General features: G+C 36.8%; 1 protein-coding gene across 1 annotated transcript; it reads left to right on the top strand.

The window, feature by feature from the left end:
* The first annotated feature begins 10,017 nt into the window (after positions 1 to 10,017).
* On the top strand, positions 10,018 to 27,392 carry LOC124645455 (transmembrane channel-like protein). The gene is made up of 12 exons (XM_047185263.1): positions 10,018 to 10,117; positions 12,390 to 12,561; positions 13,247 to 13,391; positions 13,830 to 13,934; positions 14,292 to 14,480; positions 15,033 to 15,265; positions 16,324 to 16,515; positions 18,668 to 18,916; positions 23,135 to 24,506; positions 25,169 to 25,765; positions 26,024 to 26,240; positions 26,655 to 27,392. The coding sequence occupies exons 1-12, from the start codon at positions 10,033 to 10,035 to the stop codon at positions 27,344 to 27,346; spliced, it is 4,248 nt and encodes a 1,415-aa protein (XP_047041219.1). The 5' UTR covers positions 10,018 to 10,032; the 3' UTR covers positions 27,347 to 27,392.
* The last annotated feature ends 264 nt before the right edge of the window (positions 27,393 to 27,656 follow it).

The following is a 27,656-nucleotide window of genomic DNA, read 5'->3' on the forward strand; positions in this document are numbered from 1 at the left end:
ATTTATTATAGTGTTAGTAGTATAGCCTATTTATCGAGGAAGGCTGTAGACTTTTACTTTTTAGGGTCCCGTACCCAAAGGGTAAAACGGTACCCTATTGTTTTCTATCCTCTGTCCGTCCGTTCGTCCGGCCGTCTGTCACCAGGCTGTATCTCATGAACCGTGATAGTTAGAGAGTTGAAATTTTCACAGATGATGTATTTCTGTTGCCGCTATAACAACAAATATGTTGTATGTTTTGTCCCTTATTTATTTACTTGTTTCTTGCGTCATTCGTGTGTTTGAATTAAATGGATTTTCTTTCTTTCTTTCTTTCTAAATACTGAAAACTAGAATAAAATAAATATTTCTTGGGGCTCCCATACAACAAACGTGATTGTTTTACTCATTTTTGCTCGATATCCCTAATATATAAGTATAGAATATTAGTTTGGATGATACGGAACGCTATGTGCGCGAGTCCGACTCGCACTTGGCCGGTTTTTTTTTTTGATCGCTCATTATTATTTGCAATTTTTAAGATGCTAAACACCTTTTTGTAACCATTGATGACGATAAATGTGTTTGTAGGTACTATACAAATCATTGAGCTAGGTTAAATAAACGCGGAACTTCATAGTATAACTGTAACTGGTTGTACCAGCTGATGACCAATTAATAACACCACTCTTTTGTTTGCCATTGAAATATTTAGAACCTCACGAGCTTTCAAAGTGTACGGTATGGTCTCATAACTTTTTGCAAAGAAATTCTTCACCATTTCTACCGCTGTTTTTAAAATTTTCTAAATGTAAGTAAGTCCTGCCTGCGCACTCACTGCTAACTATTTGGTTGGTCCTTAATGGTTTTTTTTTGTTATTATGAATTCAATCAAACTTTTTAGTCAGTCTGATACCGAACAAAAACCTAATTGTGGTTATGTCTGTACTTCCATTCATCTTCCCATTGGTTTATGAGCCCAAATCAACTATCGGCTCACTAAATCTTTGTAGTCTTATACCGTCAGTTGCACAAAGCTCCATTAAAGTTGAAGCTTCTTTAAGTCTATTGCTGACCCTTTCTTTGTCAACAAGATAAAAAGTTACAGCAATAGATTTAATGAAGCTTTAACTTTAATGGAGCTTTGTGCGTCTGACGGTTAGTACTTGAAAAATTACAAAATATATTATATAAAGTATTTTTCTTCTGCAGGGTAATAAAGAACGCGGCATCTTAAAGTTGGAGCCTCGGCCGAGAGTTGTGATAGACATAGCCAAATCGGAGCTGACTCCGCAGGTATGTAACACTTTATCTGCTTAAGTACTACAGATAAAATCTAGGTAGGTAACTATACCTAAGCACCGTGGGTTTCCACACAAAACTGCGATGCGATGCAATGCGATGCCGCACGCCGCGACGCGTTTTTTGAGAGCGTCCTAAATGCGAAAACGTCTTTATTTTTAACCGACTCCAAAAGGAGGTGGTTCTTAATTCGACCATAAGTTTTTTTTAATAGTGAAGTTAGAAAGTCAGCCTTGTTGAGGCAGTCTATTCATGGAAAATACGGGTATTCAGTTGCATTCGGTTAGACTAGAAGCCGTCACAAAAGGCTAGACAGATTCATGTAATTTCTACAGGACTTAGAGCAAGTGAAACCGCGAGAATCAGGTAGTGCTTAGGTTAAAAGTACCTACACTCTGTGTCACGTCTTGTGCTTGTTGGCCCGATGTTTGGATGGGCATAACCCGTAGGTACATATATTGTGAATTTATCTAACTAACTATGGACACAGTAGGTACATACCTTACCGACAGAAACACGTACATACTTACATCGCAAAGTACTATATTCATTAGAATTTTACTCACATTTCATTCTAAATTCTTCACACCTTCAAAAACCCGAATTCTGAGTACATTTAACGGTAACCATTACTGGGAAAGGTACACAAAGGTAATTACAGCCAATCAGGGCACTCCCCGACCTCTAAACGGAGCCAATTAACGAAATGTAATACTCCGCGCAGTCGGACAAAGGCGGTGTGCTGTGTTTCATATTTGGATGGTGTTGTGATTTAATTGTGACTTCAACTATTACCAATATAGTAAGTAACAGTATGTAATTTAGAAACTGAACAATTGTAATTTTTAAATATAAGTCTAAGTTAATTAAGTATAACAATGTGAATCATTCATTCCTGAAGATTTAAGCAGCGTGCTGAAAACTGGAAGACTTTAGGGGAGGCCTTTGCTCAGCACTGACTGGCACAATATATGTACGTTGGTAAAAAAAATCAAGTCGAAAGTACCTACTATAAATATAAAACTTTAGTTCAGTCAGTTTGTACCTAGGTCTGTAGTTTGGTCTCAGTCTCTGGGTTGCAAGTGAGTTCTTGAGAGGCAGTTTAGCTAATGTTTTATTAATAATGTGGGTTTTGTCTGTTGCCCGGGAAACTGGGTCGAGAAAGTCAGATAGGCAGTCGATCCTTGTAAAACACTGATACTCAGGTGCATCCGGTTAGACTGAAAGCCGACCCCAATATAGTTGGGAAAAGGCTCGTTAGATGATGATGTAGGTTTCGTTTGTAATTATCATTGGCCTTATCTACCCAAAGGCCTGCACCGACTTAGTTCAAAACTGGTGTTAAGATAGACATATTGAATTTTTAAGGCCAGAGAAGTATCTTGCATTGGGAAGTAAATCAAACCAAAGAAAAAAGCTAAATCTTTTTAACATACGCTTCATAAGCTTCGATTTTTTCTATGAAAATATAAGCGGTTTGTGATACAGCGCACATCATCATCTCCCGAGCCTTTTCCCAACTACATATGTTGGGGTCGGCTTCCAGTCTAACCAGATGCAGCTGAGTACCAGAGCTTTACAAGGAGCGACTGCCTATCTGATCTACTCAACCTAGTTATACAACGCACAATTGACACGATTATACAAATTGCCACAATAGGTGTGTATCAAAAAAGCTTCCACGATTTAGTACGGTATCGATCGGTTTCTATCTTTGGTGAAAAATCACTTCTTAATTATTATTCGGAGTGATATAAACGCAGGGAGGGAGAACATAATGGTATGAACCGTCAGGGTTGTCCATTTTAGAAGTTCTTTTTTTTTAATTTATTCCTGTACTTTTATTTGCATAAAACGTATTTTCTCAGAATTGTTGAAATATAATAAAAATGTTTTAATATTTGCGTATCTTTACTTGCTTGTAAGATGTTTATTTGTTTTTATTTATTTAAACATGCACACTATCATTACAGCTTAACCAATACGATAGTGGTGTCCACAGTTATTACCCAATAGCTAACACTACAAAATGAATAAAATTTAACTTAAATCTAATACAAACACAAAACTAAACTGTAATCCAAAATAACTTCTACATAAATAAATTTTAATGAATTTAAATTAAGAAAACAGTGTTAAAAATTTCAATGAATATAAATTAATAATAGTGTGAATACAAAAAAAAAAAATTTTAAAAAAGCGTGGGGTGCATGGTATCAATAGTTTTTTTATTGACAGATATGAGTACAGTGATTTTCATTTCGATAATATCTTAAAAAGCACCCCACGCTTTTTTTAATATTTTTTTTTGTATTCACACTATTATTAATTTATATTCATTGAAATTTTTAACACTGTTTTCTTAATTTAAATTCATTAAAATTTATTCTCTATTTTTTAGTTCGTTTTTCTATAAAAAGCGTGTTTTTTAGTTTTTTTAAACTATTATTTATTTTCTACTTTTTAGTTTGTTTTAAAACTATTATTTGTTTTGTAGAATTAAAATTCTCTTTAGTATACAAAAATTTGTCAATATTAGAGGAAACGGCTAAAGATAATGATTGGAAACAAAAATTAACATCGAATCCTGCCTTATCGACTGTAGAGAAAAATTCTAGAAAATTTTAATTAATTTTCTTACCTTATCGACTATAGATGAAAATTATATAAATTAACAAAAATCATATTTTGCAAATTGAAAAGCCTAGAAGTCGGTGTCTAATGGATGTTACTAAGTTAATTTTGCCACCGACTTCTAGGCCGATGCACCTAAAATTAGTTTTTTTTTTTGCTTTTTAGTGTTTTGGGAAGTCGGTTTAATTTTTTTGTAAAAAGATTATTTATTTAAAGCTTTTCAGTGATACGAATAGTTGTCACTATCCATACAAGTGGGAAGTTCTCATCAATACAAAGAATATAAGTCCAAACGAGGTATTTTACATATTCAGTTGTCGCGTTCCCTCGACTTTCTCTGGTCTCCATCATCAGGTCAGCTCCAAACCTTCACTGTTGCATAGGTCTTGTCAATACGAATAATTTAAGCCCAAACACGAGGTAGTTTACATATTCAGTTGTCGAGTTTCCTCGATTTTCTCTGGTCTCCATCATCAGGTCAGCTCCAAACCTTCACTATTGCAAAGGTCTTGTCAATACAAATAATTTAAGCCCAAACACGAGGTAGTTTACATATTCAGTTGTCGAGTTCCCTCGACCCTCCCTGGTCTCCATCATCAGGTCAGCTCCAAATCTTCACAGTTCAATAGTGCTTTTAGGCGTACACCTGAGTGTCAAGTTTTTACCCTATATATGCCTACAACTTTTGAAGGTTGCCCTCGATTTCTCAGGGTTTCCATCATCAGATCCTGACCTGATGACTATGGGACCAACTGGCAGCTATTCCGAGTCGAACAAAAAAAGAATCACGTAAATCGGTCTATAAACCTCTGAGTATTCGATGTGTATGTGTAACCTCCTCCTTTTTGGGAAGTCGGTTAAAATGGAATAATTTTATCAAATTAGTGTATTGTCATCGGTCCTCAATAAATCTACAAAGTTTGAACGAAATCTGGCCGTTTAAAGTGGGTCAAAATCGCGCCCAAAGAAGTCGGTCACAAACAAACATACAAACATACAGGTGAAGCTAATAAAAAGCGTGTAAAATTGATTTAATTGGATTGAACAAATCTCGTGTTACCAACCATATTATTATGAACCTGGCGCCTGACCTGCATGTCGATTCTATAAAATATCACAACTCACTTCGACATCACTCTCACTTCGACTTCGATCTAAAGGTAGAATTCCGTGGACGCGACAATAGTCAACCTTTGAAAATGTATGGCACCGTTGTCGAGGCCCGTGACAGTCGCGCGCGGCCGACGAATTTCGTAAGCTGCTCGCGGCATTGTCAAAAATTTAATTCTGGTTTTACTAAAATTCTATAGATGTTATTAAGCGCTAGACCATGTTGAGAAGCGTACGGCCGCGAGCGGCTCACGAAATTCGTCGTCCGCGCGCGACTGTCGCAGCCCTCGGCAGCGGTGCCATACATTTTCATAGGTTGACTTTTGTCGCGCGCGGCTGCGACAATCGCGACCCACGGAATTCTACCTTAAAGTTTCGTGATTGACATTGTCAAACTACACTAGCGCTTCACTATCGAGCGTGTTGACAAGTTGAACTAAATCAAAGACGAGATTTTGACAGATTTGTCAAAATCTGTCTATCTATAGGGGAGGTAGGGGAGAGATGGGCAGTTGGGAGACATGATCAAATCAGAATAAAAGGGGGGTCCTTTTATTCTGATTTCTGATCATAGTTTTGTTTTTTTTTAATTGGGTAGTTTACGTTACCGACTGGTAACGGTGTTCATCCATAGACTATCTGTCATTTCTGTGAGTTGTCAAGAACAAACACTCGTAAAAGTACTTAAATATTTTGTTTTGACATTTTGTCGAATGGGGAAGTCACTAGCACAGCATTGGTCGATGTCGAGCTCACTTCACTTCGCAAGTGATTAGGTGATGTTTACAGAATGCAAAATCAAGGTCGTTCTGAATCGAATGCGAAGTGAGAGTGAATAGCGAAGTGAAATGCGAGTTGTTGTTCGAATTTTATAGAATCGACGTGCAGGCAGGCCTTGGCCCTGTTGCGCCCCGCTGGGGTTGCTGACAGTATTCTACTTGTGTAGCCCTTTCATTTGATACCCATATTGAGGGGGCTGTGCCATTTTGTGCCGGCGGCCATATTGGATTTAATTAAAGGTGTATACAAAATTTCAGACCAATCGGTTGACAGGAAGAGGGTGAAATTTGAATTACTAAATTTGATCCAAGAATAAATAATAAAACAAACGGGGTGAGCTAAATAAAACCGTTTAAATATCTCGTAATGTTGAAACTGATTGTAATTTTTAGGAAAGCTCTTTCATTATATCTAGCCGAATATAAGAAATGGCAATAAAAGTTGATAATGATCTGTAAAATCTGATTTTTTATGCAATAAATTGTGAAAAAGTGCCCATCCCTCCCCTACCTCCCCTAAAGTATGAAATGACATTACGAATCGAAGTGAAATGCGAGTTGTTGATCGAGTTTTATAGAATCCCAGTACTGTTATTTTTTTCGAAAAGATACACAACTCACAATACCGACCTCATAAATACAGATTTTTGACATATCCAGTCAAGTTAGTCTGAAGTGAGACCAACAATTCTTCTAATATTCCAATCTGTATGTTTTCATTTATTTTTTTGACAGAAATGACATGTGGCAACCCTGGACAGTTAATCAGTGGCAGTCAGACACTCATTGGCACTACGAGACATACTGCGGCTTGTCACGTCACGGGGCATTTGTGTCCAGTGGGCGTGCCGACTTTTACATTCATTTTGCATTACTAGTTTTTGACAAGACCAATATATATTCCCTTATATTCCCTTTCCTTCAATGGACAAATCCATAATTAACTCCGTTTGCCTTCAGGGATGAAATCTCTAGACTCATTTTTAAGTATTTTTTAAACTACAACTATTTTTTTTTGTAAACTTTAAATAGGCGTATAGAAGTTCTTTCGAAACGTTATGCTCGTTGCATTGTTCCAAGGAGCAGGTGTAATGGAGAACAACCGACATCTCCACATATAAACCTTCCACTTCAATTACTCTATCTATTAAAAAAACTGCATCAATATCCGTTGCGTAATTTTAAAGATTTATGAAGCATATATAGGGACAGAGAAGGCGACTTAGTTTTATACTATGAAGTAGTACTGAAATGTTATCGTCCTGAACTACCTACTAACACCAAAGGAATAATAAGACCTAAATTGTCTTTAACTCTTGCCTTTCGGTCTTTCATCCCAAACATTTCAGTCGTTTTGTAAGATTCTGGAAGCATTTAACCCTCGATGAAAAATGAGTTGTGTTTAAGTTTGACCGTTCTGTGTGTCTGTCTGTGCCACCCAAGCTCTTGTACGAATGAAGTTTTAAGTTATTATTTTTTTGCCTACTGTGCTCTGTTGTTGATGATATCAGTAAGTTTGGCACTCTAAAATTGCACATAAGTTTAGATTTTGATATTTTTGAAAACTCGTGAGCTAGTCAAAGGATTGAAAGGCACGAGATGGAAAAATCACAACTTTTCACAAAATCGTATGCCCACCGAACGTCTTTTGTATTTCCTCTCGAGTCCACCAGTGAGACAAAGCTACCCATGGCCATACTGAAAAATCTGTTTCACTAGTGAGTAAAAGTCGATTTTATTCACTTTTTATAAGCAGCAAAACCTACATGTTAGAGCTACTAAAGCGAAAAAGACTTTATTTACCTCTCGTATTGTCTAATCTTGGTCTATTCCTTATTAGAAAAATACATTTTTATTTTATTCACATTTCTTTTTAGCGACGGAATATAGTACCCTGTGCGTGATGGCTATAGGTTTATCATGGTGGACAGTCGCAGACAGCGCTGTTAACGAATATGACATTTTAATTAAATTACCCGCGGTTCAATGTCGCGAGTGTATTGTTGTTTGTTTACTTATCGTAATATGCCATTTATTTATATGTATAAGCGATTCCCTACTGAGTGTACACAAAGCGTTGTTAATGGGTACTTTAAATTGTGAAAATTTTGGACGGATTGTTCAACGATGACATATTTTTGAACACAGATTTTTTTGCGCTTGCTGATTTCTCGTAAAAAATATTTACAAGCTTCTTTGCGATAGTATTTTACACATGCATATAATCGGCAGATCAGTTATCAACAAGTTATCGTGTATCTATTCATTTCTGAATTATGTTAAGCAATTTCATCTGCCTGACCTCCTAATCATGTTGGGGTCGGCTTCCATAAGAACCAGTGATTTACATTGAGCGAATGTCAATCAGACCTCCTCACTGACCCTTTAGTCCTTGGTAAGACTGAAATTTTAACCAATATATTTGTTAGCTAGCGAACCGCTCCGGCTTCGCACGGGATAACAGTAGGTATTTGCCTACTATTTAATGGATGTTTTTGTACATATAAACCTTCCTCTTCAATCACTCCATCTGTTAAAAAAAAAACCGCAACATAATTTAAGCATACATAGGGATATCGGGACAGATAAAGCGACTTTGTTTTATTCTATGAAGTGATATCCTTTTTTTATTGTAATACAAAGTTTCGTGCGCGTCTGTACATAAGTAGCATCACCGCGCCTTACAATAACAGGCACAGTCTATATTAATTTAGTATCGAAAGGCTCGACGCACACTAGAATCTTTCTTTTCTTTATTTCAATTGAAATACAGCGGGTACACCCTTGATGTATGTATGTATATTTTTCTACTACAATACATTATCACACAAAATGTTATAAAAATGACACGGCCATTTGACCACAAATAGCTAGGTCTCGAACTGAAAGAAATTGACGAATTGCAGAGCTTCAGGATATCTTAAAATGCTTCTAAGTATTTTCATGCATATTCCTGTCGTACTTAAATACATTAATCTTGGATTCAATGAAGTTTATCTAACTACACAAGTACTAGCCAGAAATCAAATAGCAGCCCAGATGACTGCGACATGAATATATTAAACAGACTTATATTATTTTCCCCGTTCACACGTTCGTGCGTTACCACCATTCACACATCCACACATACGTACAAGACAATCTTTTGAAGCATTACTTTACATAAATCGGAGGTTTCAATACGGTTGGTGTGCGACCCGCCTTGCGTCAGTAGGTTCTTGAGAACTGACCGCAGTACCATCTCTCTATTCAACGAAACAATACAACTTTTTGTGTTTCGGACTTTCCATTTCTGGGTACGGGTATTTTTATAACTGAAATATTACAGTCTTTCATCAATATATAAAAACTACGTATATATTGTTAATTGTTAAAGGCAGCATTTAATTTAATATAAAAATATAAGACAGTGATGAAAGTTAATCCCAAAAATAAGTACAAACCTAACGAAGACTGTTTTAATTACATTAATATTAATTTTGAATTAAATTAGAACGAAAGCTGTTAAGCTAAAAGTTGCACTATTAAAAAAACTTTTATAATTAAAATCTGACATGAAGTTAAATGATGAAAATTGTCGTAGTTCTGCTAAGTAATGAAAAGTAAATTAAAATAACAACACAGCGGGAATTACTTACTTTTTGTTTTTGTAATCTACTAATAGCTTAGAAATGTCTTCCTTTTAGCATATATTTATGTATAAAATGTATTAAACATGACTTATTAGAAAAGTGGGAGCGTAATATGTATTTTTTAACCACATTTCAATAGAAGTATGTCTGAAAACGCCGCAAAATAATCACTAAACATAATGGTATTTATATAAAATTACTGAAAACAAATTAAAGCTTACCTTTTCTCTATATAAACACTATCTCAACTAATACCGAGTTGTTTCTTTATACAAGTACTAGCGATCCGCCCTGGCTTCGCACGGGATAACAGTATTTCCCCACTATTTAATCAATGTTATTATACAATAAACCTTCATCTTCAACCACTCTATCTATTTAAAAAAACCCCATCAAAATCTCTTGCGTAGTTCTAAATATTTAAGCGTACAAAGGGACACAGGGATATAGGGACAGAAAAAGTGACTTTGTTTTACACATGCAAGTTATACCTGTACCAGTACGCTGTTCTCTGTCAGGGCTCGTGCGATCACCCGCCCGCATCTCCGCAGCCTTCGGTGGACCGGCTGTCGGTCACTTGGGCAGACCCTGGCAGCATGTCTTCCTCAGGAGTCAACCTGTTCCACCTGCCTTCGGAGACGCCCGTCAGCAATGAAGTCAAATTCTCCCCATCGGCTGGAGGTACGATAAACGATCTATACTTAATATTATAAAGCTGTAAGTATGTTTGTTTGTTTGAACACGCTAATATTAGGAAGTACTGGTCCATTTTGCAAAATTCTTGCAGTGTTAGATATCCCATTTATCGAGGAAGGCTGCAGGCTACTTTTTATCCGGGTTCGTGCAGAGGTTCTCACAGGATGTGGGTGAAACCGCTGGCAGAAGCTAGTTTTATAGTATTCGTCACTTATCTCTAATCTTCCTAAAAACATGCATCGTGTGATTTTATTCAAGTGAATAAAATGTGTGAATTTATGTTTGTCTGCAATGCGATACAAAAAATGCGAATTATAAACTGCCTTGCGAATAGTACAAAATTATATATGATATATTGTATCTATCTGAAATAGTGTTGTGTATGACTGTACTTGCGTGAAATTGTTACTACTGAGCGATCTATTATTAAATGAATAAACTTCTCTCTATACTTGTGCAATAAACTATAGTACAACTAAGAATACATTATTTGCATCGTACATATTTTTTTTACCGACTTACCAAAAAGGAGGAGGTTCTTAAATCGTATAGATCTTCTTTTTATTTACGTTCACCGATTACTCAAAAGCGCCTGGACCGATTTTTCCTTTTTTTTAATTCCCAGGTGGCACCATTGTCATCAGGTCAGAATCTGATGAATGATAACTACTTCCAAAAGCAAAATTAGAAAGAATTTTAAGACAATCGGCCTAGAAATCTGTGCCGAAATGAACTTAGGTACATCCATTAGACACTGACTTTTAATGCTTAACAGTATACCTGAGGTCCCATTTACAAGCATGACCTTTTTCGATCTTGCTTCTATCGTGCTTGAAAACTGCGATTTTTTGCGTCCAAAACAATAATTGCCAGATCGAAAACAGGATTAATTTGTAATTCAACCTGTTTAGGGTCCGTCGAAACCCGTTGACTTAGCTAAAAAATAATGTCTGTGCATTCCTCAGAGCATCGCTACCTACACGCATTCATTACTGTCCCTTATTCTTAAATAAGCGGTAAAATTATTGCAAGTACTTATTTCAAAATTGTAGTAGAAACTAAACCGCATGCTTAGTAAGGATTGTTCGTAGAATTTCACAGTAGCTATCTCGGAATACTATTCTAAGAAATCCAGGTAATTTCTGGAACATTCGCCGCTGGGTATGTTTAAATTACATATATACCTATGAAGGTGGTATTGGGTTTTGAAGCATCCTTCTTAGTTATTTAGTATTGAGTTAGTAAGTATGGATCAAGTTTGTTTATTTTTATTTTGGTCAAAAATCCAACGTGGCAATGCTGCCAGCCTCTTGGGTACGCTTCCAGCAGGCGGGATTTTTATTTTTAGGTAATAAGTTCGATAATAAGTGTATATATTGACTGTTACTGTTACAGCCTTTTTATCGTCCCACTGCTGGGCACAGGCCTCCTCTCACACGTAGAAGGATTGAGCATTGATCATCACGCTTGCTCAATGCGGGTTGGTGATTTCAGACTTTACAGTCCAGGTTTCCTCAAGATGTTTTCCTTCACCTTTTTATCAGCCATTGGTGTCCAAGATATACTTAGAAAGTACATACAAACTTAGAAAAGTTACATTAGTACTTGCCTGACCTGGAATCGAACCCACCTACTGGAACCCTGGAACCTTATATACTCGAGAGGTTGGTTCTTCACCCACTAGGCCAACACGACATTATATATATATTGATTATAATAATGTAAATACGTAAATAACTATGTAATAATTAAAAAAACGTTGATTAGTGACGTCTGTATCGATTGTATATTTTGCTATTGATTATATGTTTTCCAGAATATATTGGTGTGATTTCTTGAAACGGAACAGCGTATTTTTTTTGCTAATCCTGTCATTATAGGACATCATTATAGGATATGTCATATATTGACATAATATTATTGTTTACGTGATCAATTGATCCATAATTTATTTTTCTGTTATTTTATTTGTGTTTTCGCAAATATGTTACCTATAACCATTTAATATGCTTACCATATCTTATTTGTGAGTATCAAACGTTAACAATTATTGTAATGTAGTGTATTGGTTAAGCTTTGGTCTACGCTATTACCACGGCTATTACTGTCCGTATTCCTACCTACTTAATTTACTACTGTTTGTTTTCCCAAATAAATAAATAAGATGGCGCCTAACTTCCTTATAGCATCTCCATTTTTTCTTTACCCGTGATAAAGAAAGCGTCAGCAACTATATAGGAACACTAACTTTCCGCAGATGGTTCGGAAGACGAGGACTACTCAGCGAGCCTTAGCGCAGTGCTGCGTCAGCGAAGAGCTAGCGTGAGGAGGTCACGAAAGGGCAGAGCGAGGCGGCCTTCTTCACCCTTCCTCGCCGACGAAACCAGGCCTCGTAGGCGGTCTTCTGTCTTCACCACCAGCTCTGGGGAGTAAGTGTCTGGCCATAAAAGCCCTGGCTTTTGTCAATTATAATTGTGTTGGGATCATTTCCAGAGTTCCCAGATATGGTCTAATCAGACCGCGGATGCGCAAGAAGCGCAAAATATAGCGAAGAAAAATACATAAAATAATCGAATACGTCAAAAAAAGTTTTTTTTTTAATCATTATCAGGCAGCAGTTTTCAACAAAAAGGGGATTAAAATATTCGGAGGGTATTAACACTGCAGGCTGAGTAACCTATATTTACCAGGTTGAATCTGTATCAGGTCAAGGGTTGAATTTTAAAGTCAGAGATATTGCTTTTCGCCAATGATAAAAAATAAGTTCATACACACTACAAAAGCATTAAACAACATTAAAGTGAGGTTTGGTTCAAGTTAGAAGTGATAGCTGGTTCATTATATTTTTTTAACGACTTCAAAAATTATCAAATGACCCCTCCCGCTGTGGGTCAGCAGCAGTGAGGGAGTGTCAGACTCTTACTGACTAAAAACCGTCGTGTTCCGTCGTAGGCCTTTTATGTCCTTTTTGGGGCTGCGGTAACTCTATCGAACAATCCCGCAGCCTCGGCAGGCCTTGGCCCTACTGGGCCCCGCTGGGGTTGCTGACATCTCTTTGTTATATTGTATTCAAGTTGACAATTAGGTTAACACTAACTTCAACACAATATTCAGCACTGCCATATCGATGGAGGACGGCCAGTTGGCGGTAGCTACGCAGGAGCAAATCTTCGAGAACATTCACTTGCACAAGGAAGTCTTGGGCTCCGTGAAGCAGCAGCCCCTCGGAATGCGAAGGAAACTCAAGATCGTACATCAGGTTAGACAACAAAGTTTAATTAACCTGAGGAACTAGAATTTTAGCCTCGTAGGTTCAGCCCGCGGACCGAGCACTATTTTAACTACATAGCCTTCCTCATCATCATCTCCCGAGCCTTTTCCCAACTATACTGGGGTCGGCTTTGCCTGAGTGCCAGTGTTTTAAAAAGATCGACTGCCTATCTGACCTTCTTAACCCAATTACCCGGGAAAGACTGTGTCAGACTTACTGGCCTTAGCCTTCCTCATTAACTGAAATCATTATCAATCCAGACCAGTACCTGAGGTAAGTGTGTGACACCAGACAACCTATCTGTAAATAAATGATAAAATATCTTATGTTCATTGTGTTTTTGACGTCATCTTTGGTGAACCTTACATCTTCAACCTAAACATCTGCTATCTTTTTCCAATATATCAGCATCATTATTGTCTATAGGCCAAAGCATACATCAAACGTCATGAGGGCCAACTCCAAGAAAGGCTGGCTCAGTCGAAGAGCACGAGAGACATCTACGCCAGATTCAATATCTTGCTGAATTCGGTACGTATACATTATATGTAACAAACGACTTTCTTATGAAAGTGCTATAGCTTCACCAATTCAAACGGTGTAACATTTTGGGGCCCTCTTAAAAAAACCATCTTATTTTTAATCTAATTCGCAATAAATTAATTAGCGTGCATCTACACGGTGCAAGTAGCTTGCGCATGTTGAGGCACATGCGCAGGTTACATGCATTTTCAAAACGTGTGATTCCAGCGACTCGCACATGTACCAAAGCGAAATACCCACCCGCGTGCTCTTGTCAAGGGACAGGTCCCTTGTCACTTGCGCGTATGCACCAAGTAGATGATCTAGACCAATTAATCGCCAAGAAATGATTATTTTTTGCTGTAGTACTGGCAACAAATGAAACGTGAGGCAGCAAACACTTCGAACCTGCTGATTCCTTGGGAGCTGCGCATCAAGGAGATCGAGTCACACTTCGGCTCCGTGGTGGCTTCGTACTTCACCTTCCTTCGCTGGCTGTTCTGGGTTAACCTGGTTATCGGCTTCGTGCTTCTCGTCTTTGTTATTGTACCTGAGGTATGCAAAGTATCTGTACTGTACCCACACACTTGAATATACTATAAATAAAAGAAATTCGTGTTAGTTACACATTTTATAACTCAAGAATGGCTGAACCGTTTAAGCTAAAATAAGAGAGGAGATAGCTTAGTCCTGGGAGAAGGACGTAGGATTTTTGTCACCATCCGGCTACGGGAAGCAGTTAAATCGGTCCGCGGGTGAAACTGCGGGCGTAAAGCTAGTATACTATAAACTAGGGACCCGGCTTCGTACGGGTGCAATAGTCCACTATTTAATGGATCTTATTATACATATAAATCTCCCTCATTAATCGCTCTATCTATCATCCATCAAAATCCGTTGCGTAGTTTATAAAAATTAACCATGCATAGGGATATAGGGACAGAGAAAGTGACTTTGTTTAATACTATGTAGTGATAGTCATACTTCAATAACGAATGATCCATATAAAGCTTTCAAATCAGATATTTTATCAAACCCATTAATTTTTTTTTCTATGTTGTGTGTTATTGTACTCGTCTCATATTAAACATCAAAATACATTTTCAGTATCTAACAGCGAATCCGCAGCAAGACGGCGAAAGGAAGACGATCATGGAGGAAGAGAAACAAAACGCTACGAATCTTTTGACTCTGTGGGAGTTCGAGGGTGTCCTGAAATTTTCGCCCATCTTCTACGGTTACTATAGCAACGTGGAACGAGCTCAGTACCGCATGCCTCTCGCATACTTCCTGACGGGACTCGCCGTTTATATTTATAGCTTCGTGGCCATACTGAGAAAGTTAGTTATTTTGGATTTTATGAGACAAGTGTAACGTATGCCAGCTGCAGCTCTGAATTCTGGATGCTTATGGGCATGCAGGGAAACCGAAGTTTGCAAAATTATTTAGCTTATCACGCTATCATTTTAAACAAATGATACGACTTCACACTATCACACGAATAATATTATAAAGGAGGAAGATGGTATGTGCGTGTGTGTGTGATTGCATGTGTGAAGACGGCTGAACGGTTTTTTTTTTATTTTTTATTAGGAATTCCAACAAGAAATACACAACACTTCATACAAAAAAAAAATTACAAACACAACCATGCAATGTGTTTTCTCACTTATAGGAATTCACATCATGAAGAAAGTTGGTCGTATTGTAGCTTATTATCAGAATAACTAATTTTTTATTTGGATATGGAAAGCAGTTTCCTCAGTAACTAGGTACATATAACCGCTGGAAACTTATATGATAAAGGCGAAACTGATTTTCCTCAAGGTTTCTCGAAGAAAAGACTGAACTATCATTATAGAGATGGGAGTGTTATTTCGCGCTTCTTGGGGCTGAAACCGCCAACTTATATCAAATTAAGAGCCCTGCCTCATTAGGACGCCAATGGCGACGTCGCCGGCTACGTATCCAAGCAGTTATTATTGAAATGTATGGAACTTGGCGACAGTTTGGCAACGTCGCCAAATTGGAGGCGTGGCCACGAGCTGCAGTTCCCTACGTGGCTTCTGGCTACCGTGGCAACTTGGCGACGCTACCACGGTTGCCACTATAATGTACACGGTAAAAGCGCACCTCCCTCACTCAGTCGACATTGTGGTCGCCAGTCAGCCGCCATTTTATGACGCTCACTCGAAATATAGTACTTATTTGATTTAAACAACTGACTGTCGAGACGCCATGGCCACTCGTCTTGGCGACCTGCGGATGACAGAAGTAGCCAGACCTACGCCGCTGGCGACGTCGCCATGGCGTCTTAGTGAGGCAGGGCTCTAATCCGATAAAAGATTAAAGTAGAAACACCCAATTTCTGGGTGTTACACAAATAAATGTTTCACAGGATGGCAGAGAACTCAAGAATGTCAAAATTATCGGAAAAGGAAGACGAATGCATATTTTCATGGAAACTTTTCACGGGGTGGGACTTCATGATCGGCAATACGGAGACCGCACACAACCGTATTGCATCCGTCATTCTAGGATTCAAAGAAGCTTTACTGGAAGAAGCCGAAAAGAAAAAAGATTTGAGGAAGTAAGTTTGGCCATAATATTTCATTTGAATCACACAATATTTTCTTTTGAATCTGTTGACAGAATTCTGATATTTTCAATGCAGGCTTAAAGTAACAGTTAGACGAAAGTCATTAATTTGCCAGTAAATATATCCTCTGAGTAGAAGATTTTTTCCTTAATCGTGAAATAAATAAGTCGGCATCTGACTAGCCTTTTCCCAACTATGTTGAGGTGAGCCTTCAGTCTAACTGGATACAACTGAGTACTGGTTTACCTGTCTGCCTATCTGACCTCCGCAATCCCCGGCAACTCAATATCGCTTGGTAAGACTGGTTGTCAGACTTTCTGGCTTCTGACTACCCGTAACGACTGCCAAAGATGTTCAAAATACAGCCGGAACCCACTAGTTTATCGTGTATTCCGAAACACGGAAGAACAAGTTATTACAAGATAGGCACCCACACACGGACCGACCGCGACAATGGTCGCTTAACCTTATAATCAATCGACCCGCTCGGCTAGTAATAAAAGCTCCGACAAAAAAATAAGAATTGCCCATACTCAAAATACTAAAGCTACTGACTAAAATACTGACTTTCCGACTACTTTTCTCCGAATAAAAATTACGAAACGACCGAATGAGATACTAAAGTCTTCGAAAAATAAACATCACTGTTTGTTGCTATAATACTTTTCTACCAGTATAAATTACGTTGTACTGAAAACTATGCTTTGTATTTTTTAATCTTTACTTGCCTACTATTAATTCATATTTCATAGACTTGGTGCCATTTTAACTATAACATTATACTAAAAATATTATTCTCAATGGTTAAAGAATACTTTTAAAAAATATAAAAATGTACTTGTAATAATAACTTTTACTTGAAAAAGGAGGAGGTTCTCAATTCGGCCGGTATGTTTTTTTTTTCTATGTGTGTACATCGATTACGCCGAGGTTTATAAACCGATTTACGTGATTCTTTTTTTGTTCGACGCGGAATAGCTGCCAGTTGGTCCCATAGTCATCAGGTCAAGATCTGATGAAGGAAACCCTGAGAAATCAAGGGCAACCTTCGAAAGTTGTAGGCATTTGATCAACACCCAACTTTTGAACCAGCTCCCTCCTCTTCCTCCGATCCAGAACGGTACACGGGTACCTCATCCATATTTCGTAATAATACTAAGTTTCCTTAATAGATAGTAAGTTAGTAGTTTCATAAGTACATTTAATAGTTATAATAGTCAAAATATGAAAGCAAAAGCAACAAAAAACTATTTATTTTCTTAACATAAACAGACGTTACATGCAAGCATCGGTCGTTGCAAACGCACTGCGCTCGGATCTTTCAAACTTGCACACGAAAACAGCTGAACGCGACCCGAACCCGATCGCGTGTGCCAAACTGTTGAGGAATTTTCATTATTGTTGAGAGTTAAAAAATAAATTTAATAACCAACAATAGAAATTATAACAGTTCATGCAAGTTGTAAAAATATGATTATTTTGTCAAAACCTCTGTTGTCGGTAACTTAGTAATTTTGTCGGAAGTTCAGTATTTTAGTCGGAACTTTAGTTTTATTACTCGAAGATCGAATTTTCTTTAGGAGAAAAAGTTATTTGAACCTGCTCATATTTGTAGTTAAAATTGATATTTTTTGTCGTTTATGTTTTCGATTTTTTGTCGGTAATTCATTATAACGCTGGTTATTTAGAATAATAGTCGGCCACAGATCGCTGGAGATTAATTTGTTTTTCGGAACCATTATTATTATCCATTAGCCACGAGCTCTTCCACTACATAAGAAAACGTTCCATAATTATAACACATTCCATATTCTCTGATTCTTTCAAGCATCTACCTTTTGCCGTTATCGATGTCGAGCAAAAATAAGCAACAAAATCACGTTTGTTGTATGGGAGCCCTCCAAAATATTTATGTTATTCTAGTTTTCAGTATTTGTTGTTATAGCGGCAACAGAAATACCATCATCTGTGAAAAATTCAACTCTCTAACTATCACGGTTCATGAGATACAGCCTACGGACACGGATACGGACAGAGGAGCGAAAACAATAGGGTCCCGTTTTACCTTTTGGGTACGGGACCCTAATAAGTAGTATACACATATTTGATACACGTTGTATTTAACCTGTTCACGTTATTTCAGCTGGCGCATCATATCCCTGCGTGCGCTGGTGAATGTGTGCGTCGTCATACTGCTGGCAGTGTCAGCCTACGCCGTCGTCACCGTCGTCTATCGCTCAGACGATAACTTGCTGGTGAGAAGCTGGTGGCGAGAGAACGAAACGACAATAGTTGTCACGGTTATCTCCATAACATTTCCTGTATTTTTTGAACTGCTTGGATTCCTGGAGCATTATCACCCACGAAAGCAGCTCAGGTTACAACTAGCCAGGTAATAGTTAAAGAACAATGTCAGACGGCCATAGTAACTTAGGCTCAATAAAAATATTTCATGGACAGTGAAAATTCTTACAGTTTTTTGGTGTAGTTTAATGTCAGAAGCTTTTCTATGTTTCCACTTTTGCATTGAACTTCTCAAAACCAAATTATTCCAAATTATTAAAACGAAAAACCTGAACTCGATAAACAAAATAATTACTTATTAAAATGTTTTTTTTTTTTTTTTTAAAGTTCTAGATAACAATTAAATATTTTATAAGTTAGTATTTTATATTTAAATTGTTGTAGTAAAGAACTTTGTGTCCGTGAGAATTTAGTTTTAAAAGTTGTTTGGGTGGGCCGAAACCTGACATTGTTCTTTATATGATTATTTTATCGCTTTTCGAGCAATTATACCCCGCGCGGCGAATCATGATCCGTATGACGTTTCAACTGACAGTAGTAATAGTGATGCGAAACTTCGATGCTTTATGCGTCGTCTACTTACCTCCACCTGTCCGATTGGAATCACTTAGCAAATTCCTCGATAATACGTCTAATGTTATGAACCATGTTATTTAGTGACATAATTATCATGGGCGATTTAAACTTAAGTTTTATCAAATGGACCAAAGAGTCCTTTAATTATCTGATCCCGTCAAATTATAATTCTACAATAGGTTATTCTTTTATAGATTTCATCACAGAAAACGATTTAAAACAAGTAAATGCCATAAGTAATGTAGACGGTAATTTTTTAGATATAATTCTGACAAATATACTGACAGTACTGTAGTGATGCCTTCTAGTGTCTAGTCACTAAAGTGGATCTAAAACATCCTCCCCTTCTTCTTAATCTCACTTCACATGTTTCGCAAAGTTACTTGGAATCAAATCCTAGATGCGACTTTAACTTTTTTAAAGCCGACTATAAAAAAATAATAACAAAACTAAAAAGTATTAACTGGAACATTGCGTTCTTGGAATCTGTAACTGTGAATGATATGCTATCTACCTTTTACCAACTGTTAAGAGATATTATTGCACAGTATGTACCTAAACGGAGGGCAAGGTTGTCTGAGTTTCCACCCTGGTTTGACACTGCACTTAGAAAGCTTCTCTCAGAAAAGAATTCTAAGAGACTTAAGTACATGAAATACAAAAATCCTCGTGATAAGCTTGAGTACGAAATTCTGCGAAACCGTTGCCAGAAACAATTGAAGGCATGTTATAATAAGTATATCACCCGAGTAGAAGATAACATTGTTAAAAACCCCAAACTTTTATGGAATTATGTAAACAGTAAGCGCAAGGGAGATCTATCACTACCTGGAATTATGCATTCTGACGAGCTAACTGAGGATAATGGTCTTGGTATAGCAAATCTCTTTGCAAGTCATTTCTCATCCGTTTACAGCTGTTCCTGTTCTAATCAAACATTACATTGTGTCATAAATTCATCATCAAGTAGTTCTTTTGGCCGTATTAGATTCACAGAAAGAGAAGTTCTAAATAAAATCAAAAGATTGGATACTCTGAAGGGCGCGGGTCCGGATATGATACCTCCTTTATTTGTCAAACGTTGTGGACAATATCTTGCTTTACCGCTCTGCCTAATCCTCAATCGTTCTTTTGAGGATGGCGTCTTTCCGGATGAATGGAAAAAAGCTCGAATCGTACCTGTCTTTAAAAAAGGAGATCAGAATAATGTAAAGAATTACCGTCCTATTTCCATTCTGTCTTGTTTTTCAAAATTGTGTGAGTCCCTACTATGTCCTATCATTACAAAATACATGAATAGTATCATCACAACTGCACAACATGGCTTTATAACCGGCCGCTCCGTTCAAACCAACCTTGTGTCTTTTGTGTCGGATCTGTCTGTGGCTGTTGACAACGGGAAACAAATTGATGCTATATACACAGACTTTTCTAGTGCTTTTGACAAAGTCAGTCATCCCCTTTTGCTGAGCAAACTTGAATCCCTTGGCATACACGGAAGTCTTTTAAATTGGTTTCAATCCTACCTATTCCAAAGACCACAAACAGTATCAGTAAAGGGGTATGACTCAGAAATATACTTTGCCAGGTCTGGCGTGCCGCAGGGCTCTCATCTCGGACCCACTTTATTCACTGTTTTTATCAATGATATCACGAATCAAATTAAACACTCAAAATTGTCCCTATACGCAGATGATCTAAAGATATATCGAGAAGTAAATTCTACATCCGATGTTGATCTTATTCAAAAAGACCTTGACCGAATTCGAGACTGGTGTCAAAAAAATTCAATGACTCTCAACGCATCTAAATGTTACCACATCAAGTACACAAAAAGAAGAGCTCCTATACACTCGAATTACAATATTGATGGAACAATATTGCAAGAAGTCAATGAAATTAGAGATCTGGGTGTTATTATAGACAGTAAATTAACCTTTTCCTCACATATTAACGCGGCAGCAAAAAAAGGAGCTCGGATGTTAGGATTCATAAAAAGAAATACCAAAGAGTTTCGTCTTATACGGACAAAAAAAATATTATATTATAGTCTTGTACAAAGTCATCTGGAATTTGCCTCTGAAGTGTGGAGTCCCATATATGCTGTGCAATCTCAGAGGATTGAGAGTATCCAACGAGCGTTTACCAGACATCTGGCGTATATCTCGTCCGGAATTTCACATAGGGTCCCATACTATCAAAGACTAAATTTCTTTAAAATGAATACTCTCCATAATCGTCGCAAAATTCATGACATTCAATTCTTACACAAACTCATTAATGGAAAGACAGATTGTAGCGAATTAGTTCATCACATTAAACTTGCTGTTCCCACCAGAATACCGCGATACCCAATCACCAAACCATTCCACATTCCATTTTACAGAACCAATGTTGGTAAACGCTCGCCTATGGCACGAATTTGCAGTGAATATAACTCTTTGTGCGGGAGCTCGGACAATTTTGACATTTTCCATGATTCCTATAATAAATTTAAGCGCAATGTAAATGCCTCATATAAATTAAATTTTGCACAAAATTGACCAATTTGAATAGTACCTTGTCATTTACCTCTATCGATTCTTCTTCTTTTTTTTTATTATTATTTTTGTTATGCATAGTTTGGTTTAGTTTAATTTAAGTTATTTTTAATTTGAACGTTGTGCGCACCTGTAATTAACATATTTACGCAGGACTTATTACAATAGTAAACTTATATATGTGAAAGTATTTGTAAATAAGTTGTTGGTGTGCCTAAATAAATAAATAAATAAACTTCGATAAAATTCTGTTAGGCAAAGGTCATGTCATTCAGCCAAGTCATTCAACGGCTTTATTATATTTTATTTTACTGTACGTTAATTTTTATTAAAATTGCACAATTTAAAGAGAAGAATTTTTAGAATTCTTTTTGAATTTAATTTTAAAGAATTCATAATTTTCAGCTTCATGGAAAAATATTTAAAAGGTGGACATAGACCTACCGTATTTTTTTAATTCAGTCATATCATGTCTTGTCAGTCTGCTTGCGACTACTTGCGAGTGCTCTAACGCCTTGTATGCGCCACGTGTTTCTTTGTTAGCTGAGTTTTGTTTCTGTTTTCGCTGTTATTTGTTGATTTTCGGTTTTGCAAAATGCCGAAAAGACAGCGGAAAACTGTTCTCAACACTGAAGTTCGCGAGTTTGTAGTTCGTTTGCGAGACTATTTTGCTCGTGAACAACAAAATGGGATCGAGATGTTCAATTCGACAATATTATTGACCAACCTCTACTAATAAACGTCACAGATAGCTGCAGTTCGGACTCAGATTTTGAGGATCCACTTGACCCTGTATCTGATACAGATTGATTAAAAATAAAATACAAATATACTGTGTTTTTTTTTACTCAAAGCATTTGTACCAACAAATTATCGATATTTTGTGTATCGATGTGTCCCTTTTTTTTCGATAACAGCTTGACGACGTAACTTTTGCAGCACGTACCATGTACATTTCGATTGAGTTTTTTTTCCATTATTTCCGAACATTACGCAATAATTTCTTAATATTCATATTTATAATTTACAAATGTACACAATTATGATTTTTTCGAATTTTTAATGGGCCTGTTAAGGATTTGTTGTGACAGGCCGTCACTACAATGTTAAGCGCTAACGAACTGTCATAGGGATCATCATTCGCCGCGCGGGGTATAATACGTTTTTAAATTATTTTTTTTTTCTTGTAGGATCATGTTGTTGAATCTCCTCAATCTTTACTCCCTTATATTTGCTTTATTCAGCAAAATTGAGGGCATGAGCAAGGAACTGGATTCGTTAAAACCAACACTTAATTTAAATGCAACTATAACACCGAATGAAACATTGAATCTAAGTGAATCTTATACAACAAGATTACCAGACTTTTGCGTTGAGCAGATAATTTCGTGTGGGCCCTGCGACATACAGATTACATTACCGGTGAAATTAGCTGACGGGATTGTTTTAAAAACAGCTTCAGCGCCATTCCCAAAAAAACTGGCTCCTAAAATACTCTTGAGACGTCCTCGCCAAATTGTAACTTCTGCGTCAAACACCAAAAAAGAAGACAACTTTGATAATATTGAAACTACTACAATTGACAGTATATTGTTGGGAATAAAAGAACTGGAAAGATTGAGAAACATAAGCATTCAACAAACGCTCAATTTTACAAATGACAATGATACTAATGCAGATTTAGATGAATACGAATATACATTCTATGACACTGCTGAGTCAACCACAGCAGCAAAAACGGACACCTTCAATAATTTTACATATGATGAATATTCGAGCACTGTAACTGATTACAATTCATTCGAATTTGTTAATACAAATGAACATACTAGTACTGAAACTTCTACAGTTACAGAAAGTTCCGATATGACATATACCATCAATGATTATAGTGATGGCATGGATACTACCACAGATAGTGAAACAACGGTCACTGATACTGAATTTGTATCATATATAAACATATTTGAAACGACCAGTGATATTGAAGGTTTAGAAACTGGAGAAAATACCGAGACGACAAGAAACAGTGTAACTGACTCCACGTACTCGATAGATACAACTACTAGTATGGACGTTACAGACAGTACGATTAAATATACAACTGAGTACGATGTTATAGAAACATCTACTCCATATTCCACTTTACAACCTACAAAAGCTCACGACAAGGCCAAAAATTATGATATCGCGACTGAGGTTACAATTCAATCTGCAGTGACCAATACTTTGAAAACTACAACGATTGCAACCGTCGAAATTTGTCCTGATTTTACATTCAATTGTACAGTAAACTGTAATGGAAGCAATATCAAACAAGTATTTTTCATGTCAAACTGTACTATTGTCAAAAGAGTCTGCTACGTAAAACTGTGTCCTTCCAATATAAACGATATGGTGAATTCAAAGAATGGTACAAATGTGACTATTATAGATATAGTATATATTGAAAAAGACAGGAAGATGTATAATTTATCTGTGCCTACCAGGAAAAAGTTACTCAAGTTATGCTGGGAAACCATGTTCGGGCAAGAGCTAGTAAAGTTGACAATGATGGACCTGGTAAGTTAATACAGACGCCAGCGCATCAAGCTACGCCAATCTGTAAAATCCCAATATTTTAGTTATTTTTTTAACTGTACATATCGGGTGTGTCGTTTACAATCACATCAAATGAAATGATTTAATATACTGGTTAATATATGTCGATTAACACAAAGAAAAAAGAAAAATACGTAAATTTTTTTGAAACAAAGTAAAGTCAAATTAGAACACCATATAAAAGTCAGTCATTACAAACATCTGAAATTCTCCCTTGAAAACTGAAATCTGTCAACTTATCAAAACATTCGATATTCCTAACTTTATCTCTACTTTATACATGATGTTGTAAATTATAAAACTGTGGTTAAACCACTGAATGAATTAGGTTATTTTTTTTTTACAATTCGCCATAGAATATCATAAAGTATATGCGATAGGATTTAATGTAATTGTGAACGACACAGCCTGTATAAGAGGAAAGTGACAAAATGGCTGTCATGGTAAGGCCATAAAAATTGGAATGGGGTAAGGAGAATTATATTTGAATCACTTTTAATAGCAAGCTCATACGAGTATCAGGCAATAAATTCAACACAACAGCTTCGGAGACACACTTCTTGATTACTACATACTTTTGCTTACACACTCTTAACTTTATTGATATCTATTCTCTTTTTCAGGTTTTCGTCCTGCTTGGTACACTATTCATGGATTTCTTTCGCGCCCTCTTTGTTCGATACATGAACAGATGCTGGTGCTGGGACCTCGAAAAGAAATTCCCTGAATACGGAGACTTTAAAATTGCCGAAAATATTCTTCATCTTATAAACAACCAGGGAATGGTCTGGATGGGAATGTTCTTTTCCCCAGGACTAGTTGTCCTGAATGTTGTGAAGCTGATGATCATGATGTACTTACGTTCCTGGGCAGTGATGACCTGTAACGTCCCTCACGCAGTCGTCTTTAGAGTTTCCAAAAGCAATAACTTCTACTTAGCCTTACTGCTAACGATGTTATTCCTCTGCGTACTTCCAGTTGGATACACCATAGTTTGGGTTAAGCCGTCGTGGCACTGTGGACCTTTTTCCGAATACGATAAGATTTATTATATCTTAACAATTAATATATACAAAATATTACCCAATAGCCTGAATTTTGCTCTGGAGTATATAGCTTCACCTGCAATAGTTATTCCTCTGCTTGTATTATTAATATTGATAATTTACTATTTAACATCACTGACAAACTCATTGAGAGAAGCGAATAATGATTTGAAGGTAAGGGTGACAGTTGGCATTTTGCTAATAAATTCTCCATATAAGACCCAGTGGCACCATTGAACTATAACGATAACCAAACTATAATCAACCATGAAACTGCCGCCCGTTGATCAAATAAGCCATTTGACAATTGGGAATGGTTCTGTTATCGTTGAAGTTAAAGGGTGCAACTCACTATAAGTCTTTCAAAAACTACTTTGATGTAGATAATGTTGGAAAAAATTTGCAAAGATTTTCAAGGCTTGTTATTTATAGATACAATTACGCCGTGAAAGAACTGAAGAGCGCAGGAAAATGTTTCAACTTGCTGATACGAGGAGAAGAGCTGGTTCCTCAGCTATGGATAATACGCCATTTGCAAGATGGAAAAAGGCTTTACCTTCATTGCCAATGAGCAAATCAATTGATTCAGATGACCGAAAGACTCTGACGGAGGAAATGAACGAACCTATTAAGATTTCTAAGAAAAAAGGTAAGTATGCTCAATTCCTACTAATATTATAAATGCGAAAGTAACTCTGTCTATCTGTCTGTGTCTGTATGTCTGTCTGTTAAGCTTTCACGTCTAAACCACTGAACTGATTTTAATAAAATTTGGTACAGAGATAGAGTTGACCTTGAGAAAGAACAAGGGATAGTTTTTATCCCAGACTTTTGAAGAGTTCTCTTGGAAACTCGATATAACCGAACTAGGCGCGGGCGAAGCCGCGGACGGAAGCTTGTGGTTTATATAATTTGAATACCGGTGTAAAAAAATAAGATTGGAATACCTATCCTGGCAAAAATAACATAAAAGTCGTATAAAAAATACGGCGGTAATACAGGCGACATTCTTAATGCGGAGGTCTGATCTAAACCTTTCTTTTTAAAGCAGTTCTTGTTTCAGGTGGTATTTTCGCCAAAATAGTTGGTATGGCACTTGATAAAAAAACTGACGTAGGAGCCGTTTCCGAAGTGGATGATCCCTCCCCTTTGCCTAACAATGCTGACGACGAAACAGATACAGATTTTCATGAAACCCTTCCTCGAGACGTACTGAAAATAAAAGACATTTTTATACTTAAACCGGATCAGAAAGCCAAGACTAGTGTGGAGTTCAAAACTGATGGTGCGAAAAAATATAAAATGAATGAAATATTTAATAAAGGTCTGAAAGTCAAGCTTGAGAAAATTGATGATCGTACTGAAAAAAAAGCAGTTATTGAAAAACAAATACAAGATGCAAAAGAAGCAACTAAAGCCAAAATTGTGAAAGAAATATCCAAAGAAAAGTGTGATGGGAAGAAGTTCAATGAAAAGCAGACATCGCAGTCCAGTAATCAGTCGAAGCAGTCTGATTCTATTAGCTCTGTTATACCCGTTATAACTATCAGTACCACAGAAAGTGATGAAGAGGTGCTGTCACAAAAAGAGAATAATGGTCAACATGGTCAGAAAATAAAACGCGACGGAAAATCTAGGAAAACTCCTGATTTGAAATCCCTACGACGACAAAGTAGTGTGGAAAGCATTAGTGAAAACAAACCGTCTCAAGACAAGACGCAAGATGATGGTCATAAATATCAATATTCCCTGTAATTCATCGTAGTATTAATACAAATAAATGTTTAACTTTGTAGTTTAAGTTTTTGTTTGATTTCAATCTTTATAAGTTAACATTAAACAACAAACAAAGATAATCTTTATGATATTGCTATTAAGTACATGAAAATATCCACTCGATAAATCAATTACTAGTCATTCCAGTATAGTATAGTGAGCAGATGAAAGCATAATAACATCCACTAGATGGTACTTAACCTCGTATTTGTTAAGATACAACTGTATTTTGAGACATATTCTGTTTTCAGCTTTCAGCCTACGCGTTTTCTTTTTAACACGCTTATAT

Source organism: Helicoverpa zea, chromosome 31 (genome assembly GCF_022581195.2).
Source record: "Helicoverpa zea isolate HzStark_Cry1AcR chromosome 31, ilHelZeax1.1, whole genome shotgun sequence".
Classification (NCBI taxonomy): domain Eukaryota; kingdom Metazoa; phylum Arthropoda; class Insecta; order Lepidoptera; family Noctuidae; genus Helicoverpa; species Helicoverpa zea.

Coding starts and splice junctions, on each gene's coding strand:
- LOC124645455 (XM_047185263.1), top strand. CDS start 10,033: ATGTCTTCCTCAGGAGTCAACCTGTTCCACCTGCCTTCGGAGACGCCC. Junction 13,392..13,829: donor AACTCAAGATCGTACATCAG/GTTAGACAACAA, acceptor TATTGTCTATAG/GCCAAAGCATACATCAAACG. Junction 15,266..16,323: donor TTCGTGGCCATACTGAGAAA/GTTAGTTATTTT, acceptor AATGTTTCACAG/GATGGCAGAGAACTCAAGAA.